This window comes from Xiphophorus maculatus, chromosome 14 (assembly GCF_002775205.1).
Source record: "Xiphophorus maculatus strain JP 163 A chromosome 14, X_maculatus-5.0-male, whole genome shotgun sequence".
Lineage (NCBI taxonomy): Eukaryota > Metazoa > Chordata > Actinopteri > Cyprinodontiformes > Poeciliidae > Xiphophorus > Xiphophorus maculatus.
The window spans coordinates 8,526,146-8,553,861 of NC_036456.1; the positions used below are offsets into that span (position 1 = coordinate 8,526,146).

At 36.7% G+C, this 27,716-nt stretch overlaps 3 protein-coding genes across 9 annotated transcripts in view; all 3 read right to left on the reverse strand.

Moving 5' to 3' along the window:
* LOC111610872 overlaps positions 1–27,716 on the reverse strand; it is a 289,364-nt gene that overhangs the window by 43,676 nt on the left and 217,972 nt on the right. The gene's annotated exons all lie outside the window — the stretch shown is intronic.
* Positions 8,243–22,310, reverse strand: LOC111610871 (obscurin-like). 2 transcript variants are annotated; one of them, XM_023345917.1, is made up of 14 exons: positions 22,101–22,310; positions 21,222–21,254; positions 16,046–16,321; positions 15,319–15,549; positions 14,610–14,864; positions 13,547–13,855; positions 13,049–13,321; positions 10,953–11,204; positions 10,613–10,738; positions 10,482–10,497; positions 10,305–10,396; positions 9,342–9,392; positions 9,090–9,144; positions 8,243–8,430 (listed from the first exon to the last, which is right to left on the reverse strand). In XM_023345917.1, the coding sequence occupies exons 1-13, from the start codon at positions 22,135–22,137 to the stop codon at positions 9,095–9,097; spliced, it is 2,001 nt and encodes a 666-aa protein (XP_023201685.1). In that variant the 5' UTR covers positions 22,138–22,310; the 3' UTR covers positions 8,243–8,430; positions 9,090–9,094. The 2 variants fall into 2 exon arrangements, with proteins under 2 accessions (XP_023201685.1, XP_023201686.1); XM_023345918.1 differs by having other exon boundaries at positions 21,218–21,254.
* Positions 26,397–27,716, reverse strand: part of LOC111610866 (titin-like) — a 42,780-nt gene continuing 41,460 nt past the window's right edge. For all 6 annotated transcript variants that reach the window (XM_023345907.1, XM_023345904.1, XM_023345903.1 and 3 more), the window contains one exon: positions 26,397–27,648. In XM_023345907.1, coding sequence (XP_023201675.1) covers positions 27,584–27,648 — 65 coding nt within the window. In that variant the 3' untranslated portion in view covers positions 26,397–27,583. The remainder of the gene's footprint in view (positions 27,649–27,716) is intronic.

Sequence of the window (27,716 nt, forward strand, 5' to 3'; positions counted from 1 at the left end):
TCACACGATACAACAGTCCATTTTTCATGTGTAACTTTCCAATCTCTCTCTTCATGGCCATCATCTCTGGATTAGCTTTGAGGTCATCAGGCCATTTTCCATCGCTCAGCACTTGGATGATTGGTCCTATGACAGAGTCGTCACTTTGAGCTGTAATAAGTTCTTGTCTTGACATTTGTTCTAGTGAGTTTAGTTGCAATCGTGTAGGATAAGCATACACATCAGGGATGCACTCGGGAGAGATTCCAAGCTGTTCTGCATAAGTAGGAGAATCTGTAGGAAAATCATGGGTGCCAACTCTCTGACATATCGACTTTACTCCCGCTTGTGATATACTTTGCCACTCAAGATCCCCTTCCCCAGGATCCATCCGTGACAATAGATCGGCATCAATGTTGTTTTTTCCCCGTCTGTAGATTATGTCAAAATCGTAGGCTGATAAGTCTGACAGCCAACGATGCCCAGTAGCATTAAGCTTTGCTGAGGTGAGGACATAAGTCAGGGGATTGTTGTCCGTTCGTACAGTGAAGCGTGCTCCATAGAGATAATCATGGAATTTCTCCACAACCGCCCACTTAAGAGACAGAAACTCCAACTGATGAATGGCATAATTCTTTTCTGACGAGCTTAGTTTGCGGCTAGCAAATGCCACTGGTCGCAGTCCCTCAGGATACTCTTGGTAAAGGACAGCGCCTAGTCCGTTCAAACTGGCGTCTACATGTAAGACATAAGCTTTGCTGGGGTCAGCGAAAGCCAGGACCGGGGCATTGGTAAGGCAGTGTTTCACTTCCTCAAATGCATCAGTGCATGCTTGATCCCACCTCTCCCGGAATGGCTCCCGTTCATCCAAATAAGCCTTAGCTTCACCCTTTTTGGACTTCCTCCCACTCTGTGTGGGTCCATATCCTTTAGTTAGGTCAGTCAACGGGCGAACTATGGAAGAATAACCCTGGATAAACCTCCGGTAGTACCCACAAAATCCTAAAAATGACCGCAGGGTCTTCAGATCAGTAGGCATCGGCCAGGTAGTGACAGCTTCAATTTTTGCTGGATCAGCTGAGACACCTTCTGCAGACACTATGTGTCCTACATATTTCACCTTTGTCTGACAGAACTGACATTTATCCAGAGAAATCTTGAGCCCTACTTCTTGAAGTCTGTCCAGAACCTTTAGAAGTCTCTCCTCATGTTCTTCTAGAGTCTTTCCAAAGATAATAAGGTCATCAAGGTACACAAGTACTTGGAGGAGGTTCATGTCACCTACTGCTTTCTCCATCAAACGTTGGAAAGTTGCAGGGGCTCCGGTGATACCCTGTGGCATCCTCTCAAACTGATAAAATCCTAGAGGGCAAATAAAAGCTGTTTTTTCTTTGTCCTCTTCTTTCATAGCTATCTGATAATAGCCACTCCTCAAATCTAAGACTGAAAACCACTGACTACCAGAGAGGCAGTCAAGAGCTTCATCAATACGGGGTGTGGTGTATTGATCGGGCACAGTTCGACTGTTAAGTGTCCGATAATCAACACACATCCGTACATCTCCATTCTTTTTCCTCACAATGACGATGGGAGACGCATATGGGCTTTTAGACTCTTTAATGATGCCTGCAGCTAGAAGTTTCTGTATATGACAGCGTACATCATTAATATCTGCAGGAGCAATGCGTCTGGAGCGCTCTCGAAATGGGCGGGGATCTGATAGCCTAATCGTGTGCTCCACCTCTTTAGCGAGTCCCACATCCAGCTCATCCAGAGAAAAAACAGATGCTCGTTCAGATAGCTTCTGACAAAGTCTTTGCTTCCATTGTTCTGGAACCGGTGACTCTCCAAAATTTATCAGACTTGCATCAAATCCTAAATTTACAGTGTTTTGTTTGGAAACTGTGGTGACAACATCAGTGACGCACAGACATCCCACAACAGTGCCAGCGGGTACTGTTATGTCTCTCAAAGATTCATTCTGGAATAATAACGTCAGCTGGTTCACATCCACAGCATTACTTGGAATCACCATGGCTTGTAGCAGTACACCAGCAGGAAGTGGATTTACGTTTGAAGACTCAACTACCAAGATGTCTTCAGAGAGAGGCTTCTCCACATCCACGCTGCAAGATGCTTTACATATACTTCCAGCAGGAAATGTCAGATCGCCAGGACCCTCCCATTTTACACATCCGATCTCTTCGTTTTCTTCTTTTAAATCCAAGTTTCTTTCTGCATCTCCAGGCAAAAACCCGCAAATTCCTAATGTTTGAACCTGCGCCTCAGATGTTTCCTCACACAGCTGAGCCAAGCGTTTTGGAAGATTGGCTTTTGCATTGGTGCCAATGATGACAGGGGTTTGGTCTGGACCAGGTGGATCTGGACAAATCAGAGCTAGGACTGACAAAGTAGCTGGAGCTCCAGTCACTTTCTTAGGAAACTCCATATCTACTATCACATAGCCAAGATATGGGTAGCTTGACTCACTCAGACCCCATATGTCCAGTTTACTGACAGGGTGAATGGGTGTGTCAGACAGGTACCTCCTGTACCAGGATTCAAAGATGATGCTAACCCGGGAACCACTGTCTAATAGGGCATTACATAAGTGTCCATTGATTTTTAAAGGTTCCAAGGACGGTGGTCCTATTAGTCCTTCTGGGAGCCCGACCGGTTGTAGGTTAGCCACTGCACTCTTTCTCACTGTAGCACTTTGCTTAACACTTTCATCAGTATGAGGCTGAGTATTTGAACTTTTAGCTTTTTTGAGTGCTTGGATTAGCCTCAGAATGACTTTATTTTGATTTTCAGGACTTCTGCATTTGCTTGCTATGTGTCCACTTTCACCACAGCGATAGCAAAAACGTTCATCCATGTCAGGATGTCTATTTGGAGTGTGCACTGCCATGACAGCTGGTGTTGTTTCAGCCTGATGTGACACTCTCGACTTGACTTTTTGCTGCAGCTGTTTAACTTGTTTCTTTAAAGCGACAACATCAGCATCCAGACTTGGTTCTTTAAGTCTCTCTCTGTCAGTTGAACATTTGTCTTGCTTGTCTGCCGTATCTTGAAGGGATTTTGAAGACAACGCAGCGAACATTGACTTCACCTCTTTTATCTCGGCTCTTAGACTCTGAATTTCACTCTGATTGTGGTCCAACTGAGGTTTTGGGTGGACTGCACGTACTGATGGAGACAATTTAGCTCTAGATGCTTCATACTCCTCTTCAGCACGAATTTCACGCAATAGTTCAAGAAAGGTCGGCGGGTTCCCTTTTCTCTCCCTCAACCTGAGCTGAATTAGCATTAAGTCTGAACCCACTGCGCCCTTAAGCAACTGTTCAATCCGAGCTTTGTTCATGCTTGAGGCAGGAAGGCCATCTTTTTGAACTACTTTCGACAAACTGCGCTCTAGTCTTCGTAGGAAATCTGACAGCTTTTCCCCAGACTGTTGCTGCATCAGTCTGAAAGCAAAGTATAAATCATCTCCTGACTCTGCCATCCCAAATGCACTGTCAAGAGCTTCTAGACACTCTTCCGGACTGACATCTGGATCCGAAAGGCGAACTGCCTTGATGACTTCTAATGCAGGACCTTTTAGGCTCTCCATTATTCTCCTTCGTTTTTCTTTGGGCGAACATTCACTCACTTCCACCATCATGTAAGCTTGCTCCAACCAATGATCAAATTGTTCCTCACCTGCAGGAGTAGGTAGTATGCCAGAGAAAGTGCGCAGGCGGCGAAAACCTCCAGCTTCTGTTGCAGGTTTAGCTGCTTTGTCCAGTAGATCACTCACAGCACGAATGAGGGACTCTGTAGGTGAGGGTACAGGTTCTGACCCAGTTAGAAGAGCATGCACATCCTCTGCAGTCTTCCCTTCTGCTTGTAACAGAGTATTCAGTTTGACACTAAAATCTTCATCTGCACTTGAAGATTCTGCCACAATGAATATAGGCCATACTGTAGATTCATCTAAAGTCAACACCTCATTTGGTATGTCTGCATTTGTAAGTTTTTCCCTGCACTCACAAAGCACTAATATTTGATCTGTTGATTCGTCAAACATTCTTCCCCTCACACGCACACGCCCAAGACACTTTATAGTTTGCAATGTCTCTTCTATTTGTGCAACTTCTGTATTTTGAGGAACTTTTGTCAACAAGGCATGGCTCTCATTTATGCCCTCCCCTAGACACCAGTTCTTAAGTTTAGTCACCATAACCTCAGTTTGCTCCATTTTCTCTTAATTTTTTTTTTCTCTTAAAAATAACGATCAGGAAAGTACTTTGAACTAATATATCAATAAACTCAAACAACGAATCCCAGCGGTGCCTCCATTTTATGTAGCCCAATTACACCGTTTTAACATGGGTAAGGGCCCCTGAGTTCATTAAACTCATCAAGTTATAAATAATAATTTTAGTACACTCTCGTGTTTTAAACTTATGTTGAGTTTAGAGTAATAATATACCCGTATTTCTTTCCCTTCTCACCAAATAGTAGACTTAAACAGAAATAACACACTCTAAGTATAGTTCTTAATAAATCAAACGTACACCTGTATGAGAATTAAACATGTATTAAACACATTAACAAATGCACAAACTGTGAAATACTTCACTCTTTTAAGTTCACACAATATATTAATTAATGTGGGCCCACAGTTCTAAGTTCACCTAAGCCGGCAATACTTAACTAAAATAGTGTCCCAACAAAACAAAAAGAAACCCCGTTGCAGGCCTGTTGTGAAGCGTGGAACTTGGCGCCCCTCTCAGAGTGAAACCCCGAGCCCTTTCAACACCTCACCCGTCCTCAGTCCAGCCAGCAAGATGTCCTCAGGATTCGGGAACAGAGACGTCCAGCGTAGTCCAGTCCTCCAACCACTCCACCACTCTTTCCACATGCGTAGCTCGCTGCTCCAGGCGCTACTCCATAAAGCTCCCACTTCGGAAACTTTAACTGAACTGTCCGTTAGCCGGGTTAGCTAACAGTCCTCAACGGCTATTCACTGAGTTAGCGAATAATAAATGCCTCAGCGAGCATTTCATATAGTGTTCAGTGAGCTCCGGTCTGGAACTCACAGCAGCGGTAAAACAGAGCGTAGGGTTGATATACTTTCACCGACTGTCGAGCTGAAAGCCGAATTATGTACAAACCCGTTCGCTAAATTCTGTCATGTTTCTCTCTTTTCCGTGATTCTGACTCTCTCTTCCTGTCTCTCCCCTCTTCTCTCTCCTCTCCTCTAACCCTCAGCCAACCACGGACCAGTCAAGTTCCTTTTATCTACCCCACTTCCTCTTGCAACATGAGCCTTTCAAAATAAAATACAGTGAAAATTACTTTTTAAAGAACCTGAAATACAGTTTCTGGTTAACACTGATTAATAACATTTTTAGCATATTTAAGCAACACATTCTAAACTATCACTCCTTTGAACTTAATTCCTTACAAACACCTTTAGTTTGGACCGGGTTACACTAACTTGACTTAAAAGAAATTTGACTTTATAATTTATTGCCTTGAAATTGGGGCTTTGTCTCTTTAAAAACTCCTCCTCTTTCTGAAATTTCATCTTCAGGAAGTCATCATAACATTGCTCCTCTATTAACCTTTTTAAAAATTTTCCAGCGTTGCACTGAGACGTAGCACAGTTCTCCTATGTGTTTGCTGGCTAGTGTGAAAGAGCTAAGTGGAGGAATGAAGGGAGAGGGCTGATCTGTGAGGCGGGAACATGGAAGCTTGGACACTGCTGCTCTGAGGAGGAGCAGTGTCCAAGCTTGAAAGAATCAAAATAACACTCCCGTTAAGTTTTTGATGAGTGAATAACATTATAACATGGTGTAAATCTCAAAATAGTCAATATTACATAAAACTGTCCCTTCATGTGACGTCCTGCTTGAGAACAGGCAGGTTTCAGGTCTGGGTGTATCTACACAAAATCAACTTAGGTGTGATAAACCACAGTTATGTTTGTTTTTTTCCCCTTATCAGTTTGTTGTTGTGAAACAGTTAAATCAGAGAAACATGCAAAATAATAGTCAATGAGGAAGGGAGCAAACACTTTTTCATACCACTGTGTTTCCTCTGTCGTGGTTCACCTGACGTCCACTCTGGACCATCGTTCATCCTGGAAACAACACAGAATACACAATCACCAGCTGATCAGCTTCACCATCCAGACCAGTAAGAACCACTGATCATCTTCCTCACCTGCAATATGTATCAACAATTAGCTCACCTTTCTTCATGGTGTGGCCCTGGCTTGATGCTCCCATTGACGGCCGTTCATCTTCCTGAACAATTACTATGTTCAGTAAATAGTTTCATCTTCCCTTTCTGATTGTCTGTTTACTAAAAAACCCAACACCATAATGGCATATTCAACCTGAAGAGACTTTAGGATGTCTTAAGTTTTCCTTTTATGAATGTTTTCTTTCATCAGTGGTTACATTTACAAATAATTGCAAGAACAGGAAGGATAATTTAAAATTACTTGATATAACTCAAACTGGTAGTTTAAAGAAATTTGAAGTGAAAACACCTTTGTGATTCAAAATATTCTTTGCTGCCACCAAGTGCTGGGAAACAGAAATTACAACACATTTACTGCCCCATCACCACAAATGGGAAGTGACGTTCTGATCAGTAATAGTTCCTTCATCTGTAGTAGAAAGATATTGTTGGACGTTAAATGAGTTTTTGATGTGGTTGGAGCAAACTTGTAGTCAGACATACTCCACATGTTCTAGCAGATATTAGCAATTTAAATTATTTTAAAATAAATATTCCTTACAATGCCGATTACAAAAATGTCCATCTTCCCATTCCCAGTGTTGGTAATTGTCTGTTTGCCAAAAACCTAAAACTACATGGACATATTTACCCTAAAGTGACCTTAGGTTGTCTTAAGTTCACTTTTTATGAACAGTTTTTGTTATCAGTGGCTACATTTATAAATAATGGAAGAAGAGACAAACAGCAGTTTAAAAATACTAACAGAATCACATCAGCAGTACCTTAAAGTTGAAACACTTCCATTCAGCATGACAATGTGTAGGATTTGTTTTTATTAAATTTCACAGATCTAACAGAAAATAAATGTAAAAGACAGCTTTCTACTAAAGCAAAATGAAGCATATCTGATATTTGGAAAATATTTTTATTCACAGGATTGTAATAAAAGCATACAAAGATATGGGATTATACAAGATAACAGCTTTTATCTGATGCAGTATGCTGAAGAACAGGGCTGACCCAAGCCACCATGGGGCTGGAAGCAAAATTTGGTTTTGGAGCCCTGCTTTGTTTCTGCTAATGTGAATTGATCCAATCAATAGTCAGATGATTAGATCATTCGCACACCTGCTATAAATTTATTAAATCTCTGACTGCGCATTTTAAATTGTATCCTATATGCTAGTGGTAGTAAAAGCAACAAAATGTAGTATGTATTGGATTTAAGAGGGAATACATACATAGATATTAATGAAATACTAATAATTCCAATAATTCCAATATTAAATTTATACAAGGTGAGTTTTTCTAGCCTGTGAATGTGGATCAGTACTGGGCTGATTCTGTGCCTTTAAATGATTTTAACAGCTCCTGGAGAAGTTTCACATAACTTAAGAAGTTGATGTAAAAATAATGTTTGTTTTAGCCACATAAAATATCATGTGCAGCAGCAAACAATATATCACCAACTACAGCTAAGATTAGCTCATTGATAGATCAATGCAGTAGCCATGTAGTCTGATGTAAAAGCATTTTGCTAGACAAAGTCAAACTTTCGGAAGTTTTAATAATTGTTATCAAATGTTAAACACATGTTTATAAGCAAAAAAAAAAAAAGGCCAACAACTCAAATATATAAGGCCAACAACAACAATAAACTCATTGAAAGTTAAAGCTCAGTTTCACACAAGTACAAAGATGCTAGCATAAATGTTTGGCTGTTGAATTTTCCATTATTGGCTCCACAAATATTTTTGATAAACATTACCAAGACACATAAAAACATACCTTTATCTCGGCTTTTTTCTATTCTTCCTCTTTCTTTCCTTTGTCCCTGAAAGCTAAGTCCTTTTTGCGCCATTGTTTTGCTAACTTATCTTCCACTGGTTCACTGCACATTACAGGCAGCTCATATTACCGGTGAAGCGTGACCCACCGTGGCCATTTTTATTTTTTTGACTGTAGATTATTATTATTATTATTATGGTTGTTGTTGTTGTTATCAAATATGTTATTGTATAAAAAAACTTACAACTTTATAAGGAAATTGTGTGTTTTTGTTAATGTAATCACATAGAAATCATTAATAAAAAAATGAATCACTTCCACTTACAGGGCCCCCTAACAGCCCCGGGCCCTAAGCAGACACTCAGCTTGTGTTGCCTTTGCCTTGGACCAGCCCTGATGGAGAACGAACCATCACATTCCTCTTTCCTGTCAATTGAGAAATAATTTGAGTCACATATTAATCAGCATCAAAAATTATATAAAAGCCTCTGAGAGTTGAACATGTTCAAAGATGAAATCATATGTTAGATTCTAATTCAGTGTGACTATCCCCTCCCCTCCAGTAGGTGTCTCTAGTCCGCTATTTGTTTGTTTTTGTTGTTTTCAGGAAGCAGGTAGAGGGGCTGTTAATTGGATGCACCGGGTGGCTGATAAATACTGACATCCAGTCAGTCACCGGGTCTGCTTGATTTGGCCTCCGGACCAGACCGGAACAAGCAGCATTGGTTCACGCTTCTCTCTGACTGGCTGAGCAGTTCTAACAGCGCATATTTTGGATAAAATAAATTATTGTTCCTATGGATCCGCTCGTCTGTCTCCCATTTTTGTCATCGCCTACGAGTGGGGAGTGATTTACTTTAAATCTCCTGTAAAATAACATATCAGGGCAATAAACTGATACAATTAAAACCACCATTAAAAAACAATCTAAAATTATTATTTTGAATAATAAAATATTAATTTGAATGCAGAATCAAACCACCTTTTATAGCAATTTCCTTTGTTCAGGTTACTAAATTTAATCAATACTTTATGTCTATTATGTAGATGTTAACCATCTGAACCACATGTTGAGCTGTAGTTACCTGGGTTAGCAATTAGCATAGTCAGTATCTTCTGCTGGATGATAAATCTTCTCTGCTGAGATTGAAGAAAATTAATGTTGAGAAAAATCTTTAAATCATCTTAACTTTTGTATTTTATATGTTGTTATAGGTATTTACGTTCTATATTTGTATATTTAATGTGTTTCAATTGATCTTCATCAGAGATATTTCAGTATTTTTACCATCTTTCTGTCATCAGTGTCTTTAGCTGCTATAAAACATTTACTTTACCGTTTCCTGAGGCTCTGCTGAGTTGGATTGTCTCATAGAGGGAAGTGTCACCTAAAGACAATAAAACAAGGTTAAAGTTCAAATGAGTGAAAATTAATAAAATTATCACATCAATTTAAAACAAAGTAGATGTTCTAATAGTTTATGTTTTTATCTGTTTGATTAGTTTAATATCTTTCCTAACAATATATTGATATTTGTTTCCAGTGTGAATTTTCTTCATTTCATGATTATGTTTTTGCTTTATATAATGATAGACTGTTGAAGAATACTAACTAATGATCAATACTATTAATTTTTTTTAGCCAAACAACATTAATGTAAAAATGTGATTCACTCTTGTTACGGCTGCAGTGGGTCTCTGCCCTTTTTCCTTGTAGGGTTCTGCAGACAGGCCTTCTGCAGGTGTTTTTCCCTGATTGGTGCTCTGCTGCTTTAAAAGCTGCCAAGCTGCAACACACAGGAGGCTTTTCCCCTCTCCCTCCTCAGAACCCCATTTGGTTTGGTTTGTATCTTATGGTTGAGTTTTGTTAGGTTTGTTTTGCATTTGCTTATTTCTGGTTGGTTATGGGTTTTGCATTAATCTATTTTGGTTTCTCATTTCAGGTAATTCCCATTTTTGAGGTTTTATTTCTTTAGTAGAATTTAATAAATTCAATTTTCATTTAATCAGAAAATCCTTGTGTGGTCTCCTTTAATGTTACCCCACCAAACGAGCCTGGTGGATGTAACACTTTGTGTTTATTTGTCTTTTTTGTTCATAAAATCATTATTAGAAAAAGTAAAATTATCTCAACTATCATGGGGCAGAAAGTATTTTGCAGTTCCCATTTCCCACCGCTTGGTGGCAGCAAAGAATGTATTTTAATCACAAAAGTCATGTGTTTTCAGTTCACATATCTGGAAACTATAAAGTGATTAAACATTCCAGTTAATCATAAAGATGTTTAATGTGAGACGAACCATGAAGCAGAGAACTGTAAACAGAACCGTCATTCTGGGTCACTTCATGATTTGTAGCTGAGGCTGGATTGATGCTCTCTGGTTGATTCAATCTGAAAATAATAGAGACATAAATGCATTAATGGAAGTAATTATTTGATGCATGATTAGAAAGAGAGAACAAATATTTTTACTGACCTGTTACTGCTTAAATCTGCAGGGAAAAAAGATATTTAATGATTCATGTTAAAACAGAATAAACTTGAAACATTTTAACAAATAAAGTGTTTGACTGAATATGATCTAATGTGATCATTAAAAAGTTTCACCTTTGGACCGTCTGCGGCGCCACAACAAGAGAAGGACAATAATGAGAATAATGAGAACGATTCCAACAACTGGTCCAACGATCAACATGACAGGAAATGAAGAACTGACAGGACTGGATACAGTTACTGGAAATAAGGAACATTAAAAATTAATAATTCTTAAATAGCATCAAATTTCATGTCAGTATTGTCTGTTTTGTAAAATTGTGATTTCAAACTTGAACACAGATAAAAATCTTCAGCACATATTCATAAACATTCTTGGTCTTGATCTTGTTCCTACATTAAAGTTTAATTATATTAATGAATAAAATTAATCAAATATTTTAATCCTCCTCACCTCTAACAGACATCCAGCTCCTTGGTGACTCTTTTCCTGAATGTTGACATTTGTAGAAACCTTCATCTGACTTTGACACTGCAGAGATCTTCAGCTCCTCTCTGCTGTCATTATTGATGAGTTTATTATTATGATAGAAAAACACATTGGAGAGAAGATTTTGCTTTTTATATCTGCAGCTCAGAGTAACAGGATCTCCTTCAGTCACAGGATGAACAGGGCTCACCAGGATAACACCATCATGATAATGAGCTGTAAAACAATCAGAGGATATTCAGGTGAATAACATCCATTTAAGCTGCTTTATGCTTTCAATTGATTTATGCTTCAGAAATTAAATGTTTGATTCTTCAAACAAAAATGCATTTGTAGTTACGTTTCATCATTTCTCCTTTTTAGTCGACATGACGACAAGTTTGTTCACAGAAAATAATGTAATGAACTAATATAATAGTTGTTTTACTGTAGATGTTTGGAAAAATTGTTTTGGAGTCGTCCAACCAGAGTCTCAATTTGAATCTGATAGAGAATCTGAGAAAAATGCTGAGCTCATCACCAAAGATAAATCATCAAATCACAAGTGGAAACAAACATTAAAACATATTTTAAAAACAGATTTAAAACAAGTGATGCACAAAAAACACATTAAAATAAGTTGATGAAAAGAAAAAGAGAAACAATACAAGAAAAGAATATATAATATTTAAATAATAACAGTAATATTAGTAAGAAAAAAATATAAATAAGATTAAAATAACAAAAAAAACATCATAACAGTAGAGCTACAATATCAGGCCTCAATTAAATGCCAAAGAACAAAAATGAGTTTTAAGAAGTGATTTAAAATAATCCAGGCTGTGGGCAGATCTAATCTGGAAAGTTAGATTATTTCAGAGAATAGGAGCAGCGATGGAGAAAGCCTGATCTCCTTTTCTCTTAAGTCGAGTCCGAGGAACATAGCAGCTGATTATTGGATCTTAATGTTCTGGACACAGAATGAAATTTCAAAAGATCCTGAAGATAAGGAGGGGCTAACCCATTTAAAACTTTATAAGTTGTTAAAAGAATCTTAAAATCTATTCGATACAAAACAGTTAGTCAGTGTAAGGAGGCCATTAAGGGCCTTATATGGTCACGCTTCCTGGTTCCTGTAAGAAGCCGAGCTGCTGCGTTCTGGATCACTTGAAGACGCTGGATCAGGGATTTATCCAGGCCTTTATATAAAGAATTACAATAATCCAATCCAGATGTAATGAAGGGATGGATAATAAAATTCTTAAAACAAAAATAAGATTTCACTTTTGCTAAAATCCACCAGTGATAAAAACTTGATTTAACAACTGAACTAACTTGTTGTCAAATTTTAAACATCTATCAAAGATAAAACCAAGATTCCTGGCTGAAGTTCAACAAAACGGAGCAAAAGAACCAAGAATCAAATCTGGATTTTTAGTGTGAAGGTTTTGACCAAATAATAGGACTTGAGTTTTGCTATGATTGAGGTGAAGAAAATTTAGATCCATCCATGATCTAACTTCAGCTAAACAATCTATTAATATCTATAGAGATTCATTTTTACCATCTAGTAGTTTTAGGGGCAAATAAATCTGGACGTCATCCGTAAAGCAATAAAACGAAATGTTGAATTTTTTTTAAAAATCTGACCAAGAGGCAATAAATATAAAATAATTTGAATGTGTTATACTCCAAAATATGATCTGATATTATTCTTTTTTTCTAAGAAAAGAAGATTTAAGCTTTTATATGAGCAGCAGAACAATTGATTGGAAACAATTTACATCAAGAATAACAAAATCAATATTTTAATCTAAATGTTTGAATGTTTACTTTTATACATACATACATCCATACACACATACTATTTACAATATGTTTATATATTTAGAACATTGATTGTAGTTATAATGGAATAGAAGTCAGAAATTAATCTAGGCAAAATGTTTATTTTATTTGCATAATTCTTTTTTGTTGCTTGTGATTTATCCTTGGACTAAACATATTTTTACAATAATAAATATATTTATGATTTTTAAATGCAAAAAAAGGTCAAAGAAACATAATAAACCAGATCTTACCCTGTACAGTGATGTTGACAGCGTTGCTAAACTCTCTAGATTTTGACTCACACCAGAACACTCCACTATTATTCCAGGAAATGTTAATGGTGCATGTAGATCCAGTCATGTTCCCCCAGGAGGAGCAGGTAAAGTCTGACAGTCCTTCTCTTTCTATAAACATCATCACTCTCCACTCAGTAGAGTTTCCCTCACAGCTCAGAGACACAGAGTCGTATCTGAAGTGTTGAACTCTGTCAGGATTCACTGAGAGAGAAGCTGCTGGACGAGGATCTGAAAACAAGACAGGATTTCATCTGAGAACAGAAACATCTTTAAAATGTTTCATTAAAATGGTTTGTTTCTATAGTAATAAAGATTACAGCAAACATTTCAGCAAGTGGAATAAATAAACTACCAAAGAGGAAATAATTATTTCGTCTTTTACAAAAACAAGTTTTATTTTATCTGTGAATGTTTAACAGCCTCCAATGATCAATGTTTTAATTCATCTCTGACCTGCAGACCAGACAAACTTTGGTTTACTGTAATCAGTGTAAAACTTTGGTTCTTCTCTTCCTGCTCTGCACACAAATCCTGCTGTGTGAGTCGGTCCATTAATGATGAAGGAGTTCTGCTCAGTCCCATTGGTGCTGCCAGGCAGCAGCTCAATGCTGTAGGAGTTGCTGGATGGATCAGGAACATCTTTATACCAGAAGAACCTCCATCCTGCTGATTGATGCTTCAAACCCTCACAGCTCAGAGTCACTGAGGCTCCAGGATTCGGCCATGATGGAGACACAGAGAGGACAGGCTGAGGTTTGGGTGCTGGAGAGAGATTTGAAACTGGGTCAAACTTTTAACCACAACCTCTCTCTTTTCTCTTCATTTTATTTCCCATAAACAGTTAATATAGTTATATATTGAAATTGAAGTAATAACCATAGTAATAATAATAACAGATGCTCCCTCTGGTTTAACCTTAACTTTGATATTTTACTTCATTTTTCAGTAACATTATATTTTTACGCTATTGTATTGTTAAAATGTGAATTTTATTTCATTCAACACTTTCATTTTTCTCTTATCACATAAATCAGGGACTAGAAACACTGATCAATATAATCTATTGAATCTTTATTCCTTGTATCACTGAACTCTAAGATGACTTTGATCGATGTCTCTAAAAACTTTCTGAAACTCTTTCAGACATTTTCTTTGGACTTTGGCTTCTTGAATATATAAAAATTTCATTCAAAGATGTTCAGAAAATTTTAATCTATTGTAATAAAATATAAAGAAATTAAAGGTTGGCCTTAAGCTGTTATACATCTAACAATAATTTTCAGCTGCATGTAATATTTAATAGGGAATAAACATGAAAAACTATCAGCTCATTAAAATAACTAGACAAGTGTGACTGATTATAGAAATAATAAAAATAGTTATAGTCTTAGATTGTGTGCTATAGGAAAAGCTGCGTTTTTGTTATTTTGTTTCAAATAAAAAAAAATCCTATAAACCATGTGGGACATACTGTCATTAAAAATGATCACTTGTCAGTAATAAATAATCAACTTACATACAGTTATTTTAACAACATTACTCCATGGTGTAAAGGAAAACCCTCTTTTTCCTCTACAGCTGTGTTCTCCACTGTGGGACTCAGTAGCTGATATGATGTTGTATTCACTGGATGATGGAAAGTTTCTATTGGTTGGTCTCCATTCATACGTCCACTCAGTTCCTCCCTGGATCTCACATCTCAGACTGACTTTCTCTCCTATGTAGATCTGAGACCAGTTGGGTTGCAGAATCAAACTGGGTTTATTGGGAGCTAAAGAAATAAATATCTGGTTAGCAGTTTACCACAACAGTCCAGAGTAAAATTCAAGTGTTAATTTAACACTTTCCCTGAGAGAAGCTACTTTCTAAAATCACTTAAAAAGTATCAATGTTTCTTCCAAACTGTCCAGCAGCTCCTTTAAGATTAGTTTTTGTTTTATTTAATAAGAATCTTTCAAAATAAAATGACATCAGTTTAACTTGTAGCAAAGCAGAAAGAAATTAAGAGTTTCAAACACTTACACAGCAAACATATTCATCCATAAAATGTTATATTAATAATTTCATTTTCACCAAATAGATGCATATTCTGATCATTTGGGCAAATGTGTTTTTACTTAAGAAGCTAAATGTGTTAAACTGCAGCAGCTGCTTTTATGTTCATTTGTTTAAGCTATTTTAATGTTGCTTGCTTGATTATTGTAGGTCAAAAGTTAATAACTTACAGATAGTTAATGTGATGACATCACTCCACTGTGTTAACAAATAGTCACTTGTTCCTTTGCAGCTATAATCTCCACTGTCAGCTGTGATGATCCTGGATGTTGGATTATAATTGAAATTGTTTTTTCTCCATTCATACGTCCACTGAGCTCGTTTCTGGATATAACACTCCAGATGGACTTTATCTTCGTTCAGAGACCAGCCTGGTTGCAGGATCACAGTCGGCTTAGAAACTGTTCACATAAAGAAATATCAGGTTTGGAAATTAATAGAAATAAAATGAACCTGAACATATAAAATGATATGAAGAAGCAGATATTTACTCTGTGCAAGTGTCAAAATATTTATTGTAAAGTAAATCAATTGTTAAACTGTGTAAATCAGAAACTTAACTGAAAATGTTAACAGTTTAAATACATCAGAATCCAACTGAAGATATATTTAACAAAAAAATAAAAAAGCTGTTTTTAGTTTGATGAACATGTTTTACAGCAGGATGTTGTTAATTCTTAATATTTGAGATCAGATTAAATTCTTTATAACATCTGATTACTTTGGTGCTTTCAGTGGAAATAAAAAAAGTCAAATCATGAATCTGTAAATATTTCTCTGTCCTGTTGATTAATCATTATTCCATTTTAATAATTACATTTTCTGAAAAACTAGGAAACAAATTTGAGTTTCAAAGATCAAGTGTTGTTATGATGATGACCTGATAACTAAACTCACCAGTTTTCTGAATGGTGACCTCTTCACTGGTTTCTGATTGAAAAGATGAGTCTCCTCTTATTCTTCCTATGCAGCTGTAATTTCCTCCCTCTGAGACTCTGATGGTTCTATGTGGTTCTGTGTATTTGAAGGATCCAACTACAGGATAATATTGTCCATTTCTGATCCAGTAAAAGTCCCAGCCAGTAGATCCGTCCACAGAGCAGGTCAGTATAACACTGCCCCCTGCTGGTATGATTCTTGTCTCTGGTGTCAGGGTGGCTCTGGGTTTATCAGCTGTTGAGTTTGAAAATCATAATATTTTAAAAAATTAGAATATGAATTATTTATTATTTCTGGATCATTTTGTTGTAATAAAAATATCTACATCTCAATACCAAAATTTATTATTTAATTTTTCAAAATGAGAAATATAAACTCTGCAGGAGCCTAAAAAACTAGATTTTCCATCATGTTTCTTATCAACAAGAGCTGGAGGAAAATTAATTATTACATTGATCATTTTGGTGAAATTTCACATCTGACTTGACAATTCAAACTCAAGTCCAGTTAGATTATTTCAGCAGCAGATCAAGTGACAAACAAACCAACCTATAATTTAACAACAGACATGGTTTAATTGTAACTTATTTAAAACAGTTTAAACAAATAGTCTGACTCTGTTAAATGTAGCCAAGATGTTCTTTACCAATATGAAACAATCAATCAATAAATTATGACCATCAAGCTTTGTATGTCAGTATGAGCTCCATGTAAATGACTGTTCACACTAAAAAACCTCCATATTAAAATGATCCACAGCTCTAAGACAGAACATTAAAATCTTTTTACATTAGTAAATATTTTCATACAATATTTTATTCCAAAACATTTTGCATTTGCAGAGAGTCACTAAACCTCTAATCTCTCTCTGAAATAATCCAGTTCTTCTTTATGCTTCCTGTTTATGATTCTTTATGGATGGAAAATAATTTTTCTTCTTCATATAATTCTCACAAAAGTCACAGTTTAGTCTGCAGTCAGTTCTTTCTGTTCTTCCACAGAATAAATTCAGTTATTAATGAGATTTTTGTTTCCTGTTGTTCTGTTTATTTTAGAAACTAAACTAACTTCTGACTTTAACTTCATCATTCTGATAAATGTCCGGTTCACTACAGGCAGCTTGAGTCGGTTCCACCGACTGATATAAAGAATATCTGTCTTTATATCAGACATCCTGATATAAGACACGGTACCGACTGTCACCACGAGACGCAACGCAGATCAAAGCCCCGGTACCACCTGGTACCACCTGGTACCACCTGCTCTCTGTTTTCTCTGCTTCTCCTCATCGTTTCTACCAGGCGGGTTAAAGTCGCTCTGACTGGATCTGGGCTGGAGGTTCGGGGCTGGAATAGAAGTTACTGCAGAACCTCAAGTGTTAAAGGAAGATTCGGCCCATTTAGAGTCACAAAATAAACATCAGAGAAAAAACTGTAGCAATAATTAGAACCGCAGCATGAAGTCAAACATGCCACAATGAAATGAATCAAAATGTCCCCAAAGCATCGGGGGACTGACAGGGGCCACTGGGGGATTCCAGGTGGATTCCAGGTAGATTCCAGGTAGATTCCAGAGATGCGCATCGCAGCAGCTGTTCATGCAGGGCCGGCCCAAGGTAATATGGGCCTTAGACAGAACCCTCCAACCCCCAGAACCCGTCCTACTAAGAACCTCAGCATCACTAACATGTTTAAATATTGATAAGGTGAATCTGTGAGAGGGAGACCAGGTTTATTGGCAGAGTTTAAAATCAATCACTGATTATGGGTTATTTGCTGTGATGTATTTGTGAACAAACACAAAGATTACACCATATTGTAGCCATGGTAACACAACAATGCTATGCTGTTGTTGCTATGTTGTTGTACGGTGTTTTAAGATCTTGTTCGATGTGCCATTTTTGAGCCCCTGCCCCTCCAGAGGTCTCTGCACGGCCCTGGACTCGTTCATTCGTGGCTGTTTTCACGTTTATTGCTCTGTTCATATTAGTCTCGATGTTTCCGATGTTCTGGATAGCTCGACTTAATTGACAGGTAATAGATTAACTTGACATTAACAAAGACACAGCAGGACGGATCATCCGGGAAATGATGGACAGGCAGAGCCTGACTAAAATTATCTGGAGGTCAGACACATTCTGAGGTTTATGTCTGCTTATTTCCAAGCCCAAATGAGCAACTTCACGTTCAAAAACGAGCCCAAAAAGCATTTTGTTAAAAAACCCCCCCAAAAACCCACAGCCGCTTATAATAATCGGACTTGGCGACAGAAACTCAAAGTAGTTCCTGTTTTCCTACCAACAAAATGTGCATCTCCCTCTTCCCTCCATTGTTTAAGTTTCTGTCGCTGCTGATACTGTCGCATAAAAACGGAGATCACTTGACAAGACGCGTAGAGGAAATAAAATTAAATTCCAAAAGAAAATAGTAACGCAAAATGAATTCGATAAGTAACTGTAGTCTGACTACTGGATATGAAATAGCAACGCGTTAGATTACTTGTTACTGAAAAAAGTGGTTACTAAGTAACGCGTTACTGACGTCACTGTCCCCAACCCACCCAAAACTATTAATTTGTTCCTTTCCTCTTTCCCAACAATTTTCTAATACTTTCTTAACTGGATGATCTTCATTATGTCCTTTTAAATTTATCCAATAATTAACCATTATCTGTTGTCTTCTGATACATAATGGCATTTCTCCTGATTCTACTTGTAAAGAACAAACTGGAGTTGATTTAACTTCTCAATGCTCTAGCTTGAATAACATCTAATTTTTTAAATCTAGTTTTAGCAGCTGAACCAAACACCACACTCCCATCATCTATTCTTGACCAAATTAGTGACACATAAACATTTTTAAGTGAATCAAAATTTGCAGCCCATGTCAACCCTGTTAAACACCTCATAATATTAAGAACATTTTTACTTTTCTCCATCATATGTTCTATATGATTTTCCCAAGTTAATTTCTTGTCAAAAACTACTCCCAAAAAATGAAAACAGTCAACCCTTTCTAATTCTTTCTCATATAAATACAACTTTTTATCAACCCCAATTTTTTTATTTGTAAAAAACATTACTTTTGTCGTCTCGATTGAAAAATTTAAACTCCACTCTATCCCCCACTTACCCACTTTATCTATGACTTCCTGAAGTTTTAAAATAATATGTTCTACATTTCTTCCCCTTTTCCATAATGCTCCATCATCAGCAAAAAGTGATTTGCCAAAACTAATTGATAATTCTTTAAAAAATTACTAATTTATTTAAAATGTCATCACTCACATGTCTTAACATAACACAACACACTTCATCTTTACCTGGAGCACTATTCCTAGTTCTACCCAAAGCTCTTTTCAGTTCTCCAATAGAGAAGGGATAATTAATTATTATCATTAATTAATGATAATAATAATTACTCTCCTTCCTTCTTAAAATTTCATCATATTTCCTTTTAGTTTTCTCTCTTCCCTGTTTTTCATTAACTGATCAGTTTTTCCCACTATGTATCTCCACAAACATGCTTACTAAAATATCAGCCTTTTCCCCATCATTTATTGCTACTATATTGTTTTTATTAAGTATTGGATAACTCCATTCTCTTCTATCCCCCCCATTTTTTAACTCATTCCCCAAACGTCTCCTGTCTTTGTACTGCTACCAATTTTGTCACAGAAATCTCTCCAATACTCTTTCTGCTCTTCTCGTTGATCTTCTTACTTTTGCCTGTGATTTTTTTTTATATTCAATTAAATGTTGAAAATTATGAGACCTTTTAACCAATTTAAATGCTTTATTTCTTTCTCTGACTGCTGTTCTACACTCATCATTCCACCATGGAACCAACGTTCTCCTATTTTTCCCTGATGTCTTTGGAATAAACTCCTCAGCAGCGGCTAAAATACTCTGATCTCTTGATTCATACTTTCAATACTCAAATCATTTTGAACATTTGAAATCTTACATTCACATAAGTTATTCAATTTTCCCCAATTTGCTTTCCCAAATATCCACTTTCCTCCTGTCATTTCAGGACTCTGTGCCTGACCCATCGTTATATTGCTGGTTATAATGTAATGATCACAACCAAAAGACTTTTTTAACTTGCCAATCACATAAAGGAGCCAAACAACTAGAAACAAATGTTAAATCCAATACAGATTCATTACCTGAATTAATATTGATTCTTGTCTTCTTACCATTATTCAAACATACAAAATTATTACTATCTAAAAAATCTTCTAAAACTTTACCATTATAATCAACTTTTTCACTTCCCCATAATGAATGATGGGCATTTAACTTCCAAATTTCTTTCTTTTAAATTCCCAACTAAATCTTTCATATTTACACTTAAAGGCACTCCTGTGATAATTCCTTTACTTTCATTATTTCTTTTTTCACCCCTTCTCCTATAATATTCATAATTGGATTTTTTAATTATTCTGCTCTTTCCTCAATGCCTTCACTATCAGTGCCTTCTGTACTTTCCTCACTTCACTTTTTCCTCTTTCTTTCAGCGGCTCGCTGCTTCTTACCATCCTTCCCCACCTTTTCCTTCATTTTGACCACCCATCTCTTCCTCGTCACTACAGTCCAAACTATTCCAGTCACTTCTTTCTAAATCCATCACTGCCATGTTCTGATTTAAGTCCAAGCTAATAGCTGCTTTTGCCTGGTTGCCTTGACTAGCCGGAGCTCTCTTTCCTTGTTCGCCGTCTACACTCCACACACTCATCATCCCAGCTCATAAATCTACTTGTTTTGTCTTTGAAATTATAAATTGACACTCCAGGTCAGTCTTCAGAGTCGGCAAATAGACACAAAGAGGAACAAGTTGTTCTGCGCAACCATAGGTTTCAAAATTAGTTTTCTTTTTGCTCAGCTTCCTCTCATCTACTGTATATCATAACATGTCAGTATAATATATTCCAGTGATACAAGAGCAAATGTTCCCTCAAATAGGGACCATTTGCTATAAAACCAAGAATTGTGATACTTAAGTTCCGATTACTACAGTGTTTGTTCCTTTACTTGCAAAATTAGGCTAAATATCGGTACAAAACAAAAATAAATGCATTGGAAAAACAACATATTTCTTCCTTTAAGTTAAATCCAAAACAACTTACTTACCATCAGCACGTCCATGAAGCAAAGAACTGAGCACTGCAATAAAGATCAAGGTTTGGTCAGACATAATCCAGCTGGTTAAGAATAAAAATCACAATATGATTACCGTATTTTCCGCACTATAAGGCGCACCTAAAAACCTTCAATTTTCTCAAAAGCAGACAGTGCGCCTTATAATCCGGTGCGCCTTATATATGGACCAATATTGGGCCACAACAGGTCTCGCAACTACGGTAAGCAGCCGCCGACTTCATTTTCCCCCGTAGAAGAAGAAACGCAAGGTGCATGCTGGGTTTTGTGTAAAGACCCCAAAATGGCTCCTATTAAGAGACACGCTTACGACGCAGAGTTTAAGCTCAAGGCGATCAGTCACACAGTAGAACATGGGAATAGAGCAGCAGCCAGAGAATTTAACATGAACCAATCAATGGTCTGGAAGTGGAGGAAGCAGCAGCTGTTCATTTTCAGAACGCTGGTTTGTAATCTATTAATAAAGTTTGACTGACCTATCTGACTATTTTGTTGACATTCCCTTTAGCGCAGTTCCATCTAATGGATGCATAACGTAACCCCAGCTTCTACGGTAGCGTCTATTCTATGCGCCTTATAGTGCGGAAAATACGGTGTATTCATTTTAGATGAAGATTAAAATAAAAATGACTGTTTAAAAATAATAAAGACATAAATATCACATTATGTCCAATGTTTGTAAAAACAAGAGACCAAAGCCGCTTGAATTGCAATGCTGATTACAAAATGAGGAAAAAGACTCGAGTCTTCTCTTTTCAACACTATTAGATCTTAACAGAGATACACGGCCACATGTTATCATGAAGAAATATTTTCATTAAACTCTGAGCAGAAAGTCAGTGATGTACTTACAGAAAAAGCCCAGCATGCAGAGCAGAGCAGGTTTCATCCTGGCATCCAGAACGGCTGCACAGCTCAACTGAAAGGCGTCTACTTGGTTTGAATTGTGTTCATATAAAAGGAGAAGTTAAGTCTAAAATATATATGACATCAATAAGTTTCATGCGTCTTCCTCTTACAATCCCCTCTCTGTGTTTCCTTCCCTTTCATACTAACTTCACACCACAGCAGCCACTGAGGCTGCAGCACTTGATGCTGGTTTGTATTTCCTGTCCGTTGCAGAGATATTTTAACCTTATGCACAACATTCTGTTCAGGCTTGCAAAAAAATATACAAATAAACAAAAAACACTAAATTTGAATCCTTGTTGCTATACAGAGTTGCTATATAATAGTTTGCAAAAAACAGTTTGCTCATTCTCATCTTTAATATTCTCCTGTTTTGATGTGTGAACTTTACACAGAGAGAGAAATATTAAAACAGTAACTTTGACTTTCTGCCACTGACTGACCTTCATCTGCTGAGCACCATCCTGTCTGGTTTTACCCTCTTACCTGTTATAGGCTGCAGGTCACCACCACCAGAACAGAACAGCCTCATAAATAACATTTGCTCAATGAACAATGATAGATTGCTGTACAGATACTGTGCATACTTGTGGATATTTTGAGGAAGTTGTGAGAGAAACTACATCATACAGAAACCTTTCTGGGTAAAACTTAAACTCAGGGTCATTTTGCTGCTCAGAAACAATTCTAAGAATGATGGGGGAACATGCATCTCACAGAGCATCACCATGGAAACTTATCAGCACATTTCTAATCACATTTTGTGTGTGTGTGTTTGTGTGTAGGAACGGAAGTGGACGTTAAGTGTTAAAATGGCGGTCATATCAGATAATCAGTTGTACGTGTTTCCTGGAACAAGGTCTGTGAATAAAAGATGGCTGATCTGGTGGATCACATGTAGAACCATGTGTTAAAACGCCATTTTAGCTTTAAGACATGAGGTGCAAAGGATTATGGGATGAGTCGGGCATTTGAATGTCTTTATTTGTCGTCCTGGGTCAAGAAATAAAGAGCTTGCTAATTTGTGTCACTCATGTTAGAGATTTAACAAAATATCATGCAACACTCTGTGGTTAATGTGTCAGCTAAAAGTAAATGAACATTTTATAAAATATATTGACGTTATATTCAGGATGTATCCATCAGTCCATCTATTTTAGTGCTAAAGCTTAGTGATGGTCAGTGTGGAGCTGATGAGGCCTGATTAGTCTGGACAGAGTCAGATGGTCACAGCTTTGGTTGTTTAATACCTGATTCACTAGTCAACAAGGTGAGACCTATGGTGTGTTTTAGTGCTCATTTTATCAATTATATTCACAAACGTTAAAGAGTTAGAGGGAAATGTAGACGACACAATGACCCACGTTCATTCAAGGAAAGATTATTCATCATCAGTAGCATTTTTAAGGGACCACATTTTTTCTCCTTAACAATATATGTTGAAAAAAAATTAAGAATTCCCACTATAAGACAAAAGTATCACATGATAATAAAGCAGAGGCTGTATATAAAACCCTCTATAGTGGACAGTTAGAATGAAGTAATTTATTTCACGTTGTAAATACAAACTGCAGTTCACACTATTGACCACAAGATGGCACCAAAGAGGACTGTGTTGAAAAGCTTTGAGTAATAAAACATTATTTTAAAACCAGTAAGCTTCATTTGACCATCACTAATGATCTCATCCTTCACCTTGGTTAGTTTTTGTCACCAGTCTGACAGATTTTCCACTTGTTACCATGGCAACCTCTCTGTCCAGTGCATGTCCACACTGGTCTTGTTTATGTTCTAGAAATAATCTGGTCATGTCTTAAGAGTTCATCTTTAGTTAAATATGGCCAAAGTTTTAGAACAGTTCATCCAATTTCAGAATCAAAATTTTGTAATTTTGCTATTGATGCCCAACGTGAGTCAAAGAGCAAATGAACAAATTATTGCAAATTCATGTCCCACAAACTCTCCAGTACTACAGCTCCACACAGAGGATAATAGGTTGAACTGCTTTTAATAAAATAAATTCACATTTCTAATGTAGTTAGTGTCTTTATATTTTGTTTTTTTCTGAGGCCCTGAACTTAAATACAGCATTGAAACAAACTCACTTGTTACATTTCCTTTTTCTACTTAAAGAGACAAAGTAACAAGAATGATCTTATGCACCATTTTCAGATTGGTGCATAATCTGAAAATTATGCACCGCTTTTTTGTGAAGCGAGATCTTCACAACAAAGCTAAACTCTTAATATAGTGGAAAATATGTTTGTTTTCATTGTGAGACATTTAAGGCTATATTTTATATGTAGCACTATGAGACGTGAGTTGGAAGGTTTTTAGCTTTAGGGTTTCACAAAAGAAAAGAAAGCATGAATAAATTTAAGTCCAATCACATTTGCTAGAGTTAATTGTGGGCCTGTTACAACTAAAGGGGCAGTATAATGTGCTTTCAAGTCACATAGTACAATTTTATAGTACAATCAATGAACTATGTTAACTAACTTGACTTAAAAGAAATTTGACTTTATAATTTATTGCCTTGAAATTGGGCCTTTGTCTCTTTAAAAACTCCTGCTCTTTCTGAAACTTTGTCTTCAGGAAGTCATCATAACATCGCTCCTCTATTAACCTAATAAAGTTTTTACCAGCGTTGTACTGAGAAGTAGCTTGTATAATGCAGAAGCACATCTCTACTGGATGTTTGCAAATTGCTGCTGGCTAGTGTGTAAGAGCTGAGTGGAGGAATGAAGGGAGAGGGCTGATCTGTGAGGCGGGAGCTCTGAAGCTTGGACTCCACCTTGAGGAGCTTCATCCTCAAGGTGGCGCTAGCTCCACCCAGGCCCTTTTGCACAGTTGAATGGTTGCCATGGAAAATTAAAGGATTTCTCAAACATGCATGAAAGAATCAAAATAACACTCCCGTTAAGTTTTTGATGAGTGAATAACATTATAACATGATCTAAATCTCAAAAGAGTCAATATTACATAAAACTGTCCCTTCATGTGACGTCCTGCTTGAGAACAGGTGTGGCAGTTTTCAGGTCTGGGTGTATCTACACAAAATCAACTTAGGTGTGATAAACCACAGTTATGTTTGTTTTTCTTTTCCCTTATCAGTTTGTTGTTATCAAACAGTTAAATCAGAGAAACATGCAAAATAATAGTCAATGAGGAAGGGAGCAAACACTTCTTCATACCACTGCGTTTCCTCTGTCGTGGTTCACCTGACGTCCACTCTGGACCATCGTTCATCCTGGAAACAACACAGAATACACAATCAGTAAGAACCACTGATCATCTTCCTCACCTGCAATCTATAGCAACAATTAACTCACCTTTCTTCATGGTGTGGCCCTGGCTTGATGCTCCCATTGACGGCCGTTCATCTTCCTGAACAATTACTATGTTCAGTAAATAGTTTCATCTTCCCTTTCTGATTGTCTGTTTACTAAAAAAACCAACACCATCATGGCATATTCAACCTGAAGAGACTTTAGGATGTCTTCACTTTTCCTTTTATGAATGTTTTCTTTCATCAGTGGTTACATTTACAAATAATTGCAAGAACAGGAAGGATAATTTAAAATTACTTGATATAACTCAAACTGGTATTTTCCAGAAATTTGAACTGAAAACACTTTTGTGATTCAAAATATTCTTTGCTGCCACCAAGTGGTGGGAAATAAAAATTACAACACATTTACTGCCCCATCAGCACAAATGGGAAGTGACGTTCTGATCAGTAATAGTTCCTTCATCTGTTGTAGAAAGATATTGTTGGACGTTAAATTAGTTTTTGATGTGGTTGGAGCAAACTTGTAGTCAGACATATTCCACATGTTCTAGCAGATATTAGCAATTTAAATTATTTTAAAATAAATGTTACTTACAAAACTGATTACAAAAATGTCCATCTTCCCATTCCCAGTGTTGGTAATAGTCTGTTTGCCAAAAACCCAAAACTACATGGACATATTTACCCTAAGGTGACCTTAGGTTGTCTTAAGTTCACTTTTTAATGAATAGTTTTTGTTATCAGTGGCTACATTTATAAATAATGGAAGAAGAGAAAGGCAGCAGTTTCAAAATACTAACAGAATCACATCAGCAGTACCTTAAAGTTGAAACACTTCCATTCAGCATGACGAATAATGTGCAGGATTTGTTTTTATTAAATTTCACAGATCTAACAGAAAATATATGTAAAAGACAGCTTTCTACTAAAGCAAAATGAAGCATGTCTGACATTTGGAAAATATTTTTATTCACAGGATTGTAATAAAAGCATACAAAGATATGGGATTACACAAGATAACAGCTTTTATCTGATGCAGTATGCTGAAGAACAGGGCTGACCCAAACCACCATGGGGCTGGAAGCAAAATTTGGTTTTGGAGCCCTGCTTTGTTTCTGCTAATGTGAATTGATCCAATCAATAGTCAGATGATTAGATCATTCGCACACCTGCTATAAATTTATTAAATCTCTGACTGCACATTTTAAATTGTATCCTATATGCTAGTGGTAGTAAAAGTAACAAAATGTACTATGCATTGGATTTAAGAGGGAATACATACATAGATATTAATAAAATACTAATAATACCAATAGCTAGATATTAAATTTATACAAGGTGAGTTTTTCTTGCCTGTGAATGTGGATCAGTACTGGGCTGATTCTGTGCCTTCAAATGATTTTAACAGCTCCTGGAGAAGATTCTCATACTTAAGAAGTTGATGTAAAAATAATGTTTGTTTTAGCCACATTAAATATCATGTGCAGCAGCAAACAATATATCACCAACTACAGCTAAGATTAGCTCATTGATAGATCAATGCAGTAGCCATGTAGTCTGATGTAAAAGCATTTTGCTAGACAAAGTCAAACATTGGGAAGTTTTAATTATTGTTATCTAATGTTAAACGACAATGAGCGAAATGTTTATAAGAAAAAAAAAGACCAACAACTCAAATATATAAGCCCAACAACGACAATAAACTCATTTAAAGTTAAAGCTCAGTTTCACACAAGTGCAAAGATGCTAGCATAAATGTTTAGCTGTTGAATTTTCCATTAGTAGCTCCACTAATATTTTTGATAAACATTACATTACCAAGACACATAAAAACATACCTTTATCTCGACTTTTTTCTATTCTTCCTCTTTCTTTCCTTTGTCCCTGAAAGCTAAGTCCTTTCTGCGCCATTGTTTTGCTAACTTATCTTCCACTGGTTCACTGCACATTACAGGCAGCTCATATTACCGGTGAAGCTTGACCCACTGTGGCCATTTTTATTTTTTTGAAAATCACAACTTTATAAGGAAATTGTGCGTTTTTGTTAATGCAATCACATAGAAATCATTAATAAAGAAAATGAATCACTTCCACTTCCAGGGCCCCCTAACAGCCCCGGGCCCTAAGTAGACACTCAGCTTGCGTTGCCTTTGCCTTGGACCAGCCCTGATGGAGAACGAACCATCACATTCCTCTTTCCTGTCAATTGAGAAATAATTTGAGTCACATATTAATCAGCATCAAAAATTATATAAAAGTTGAACATT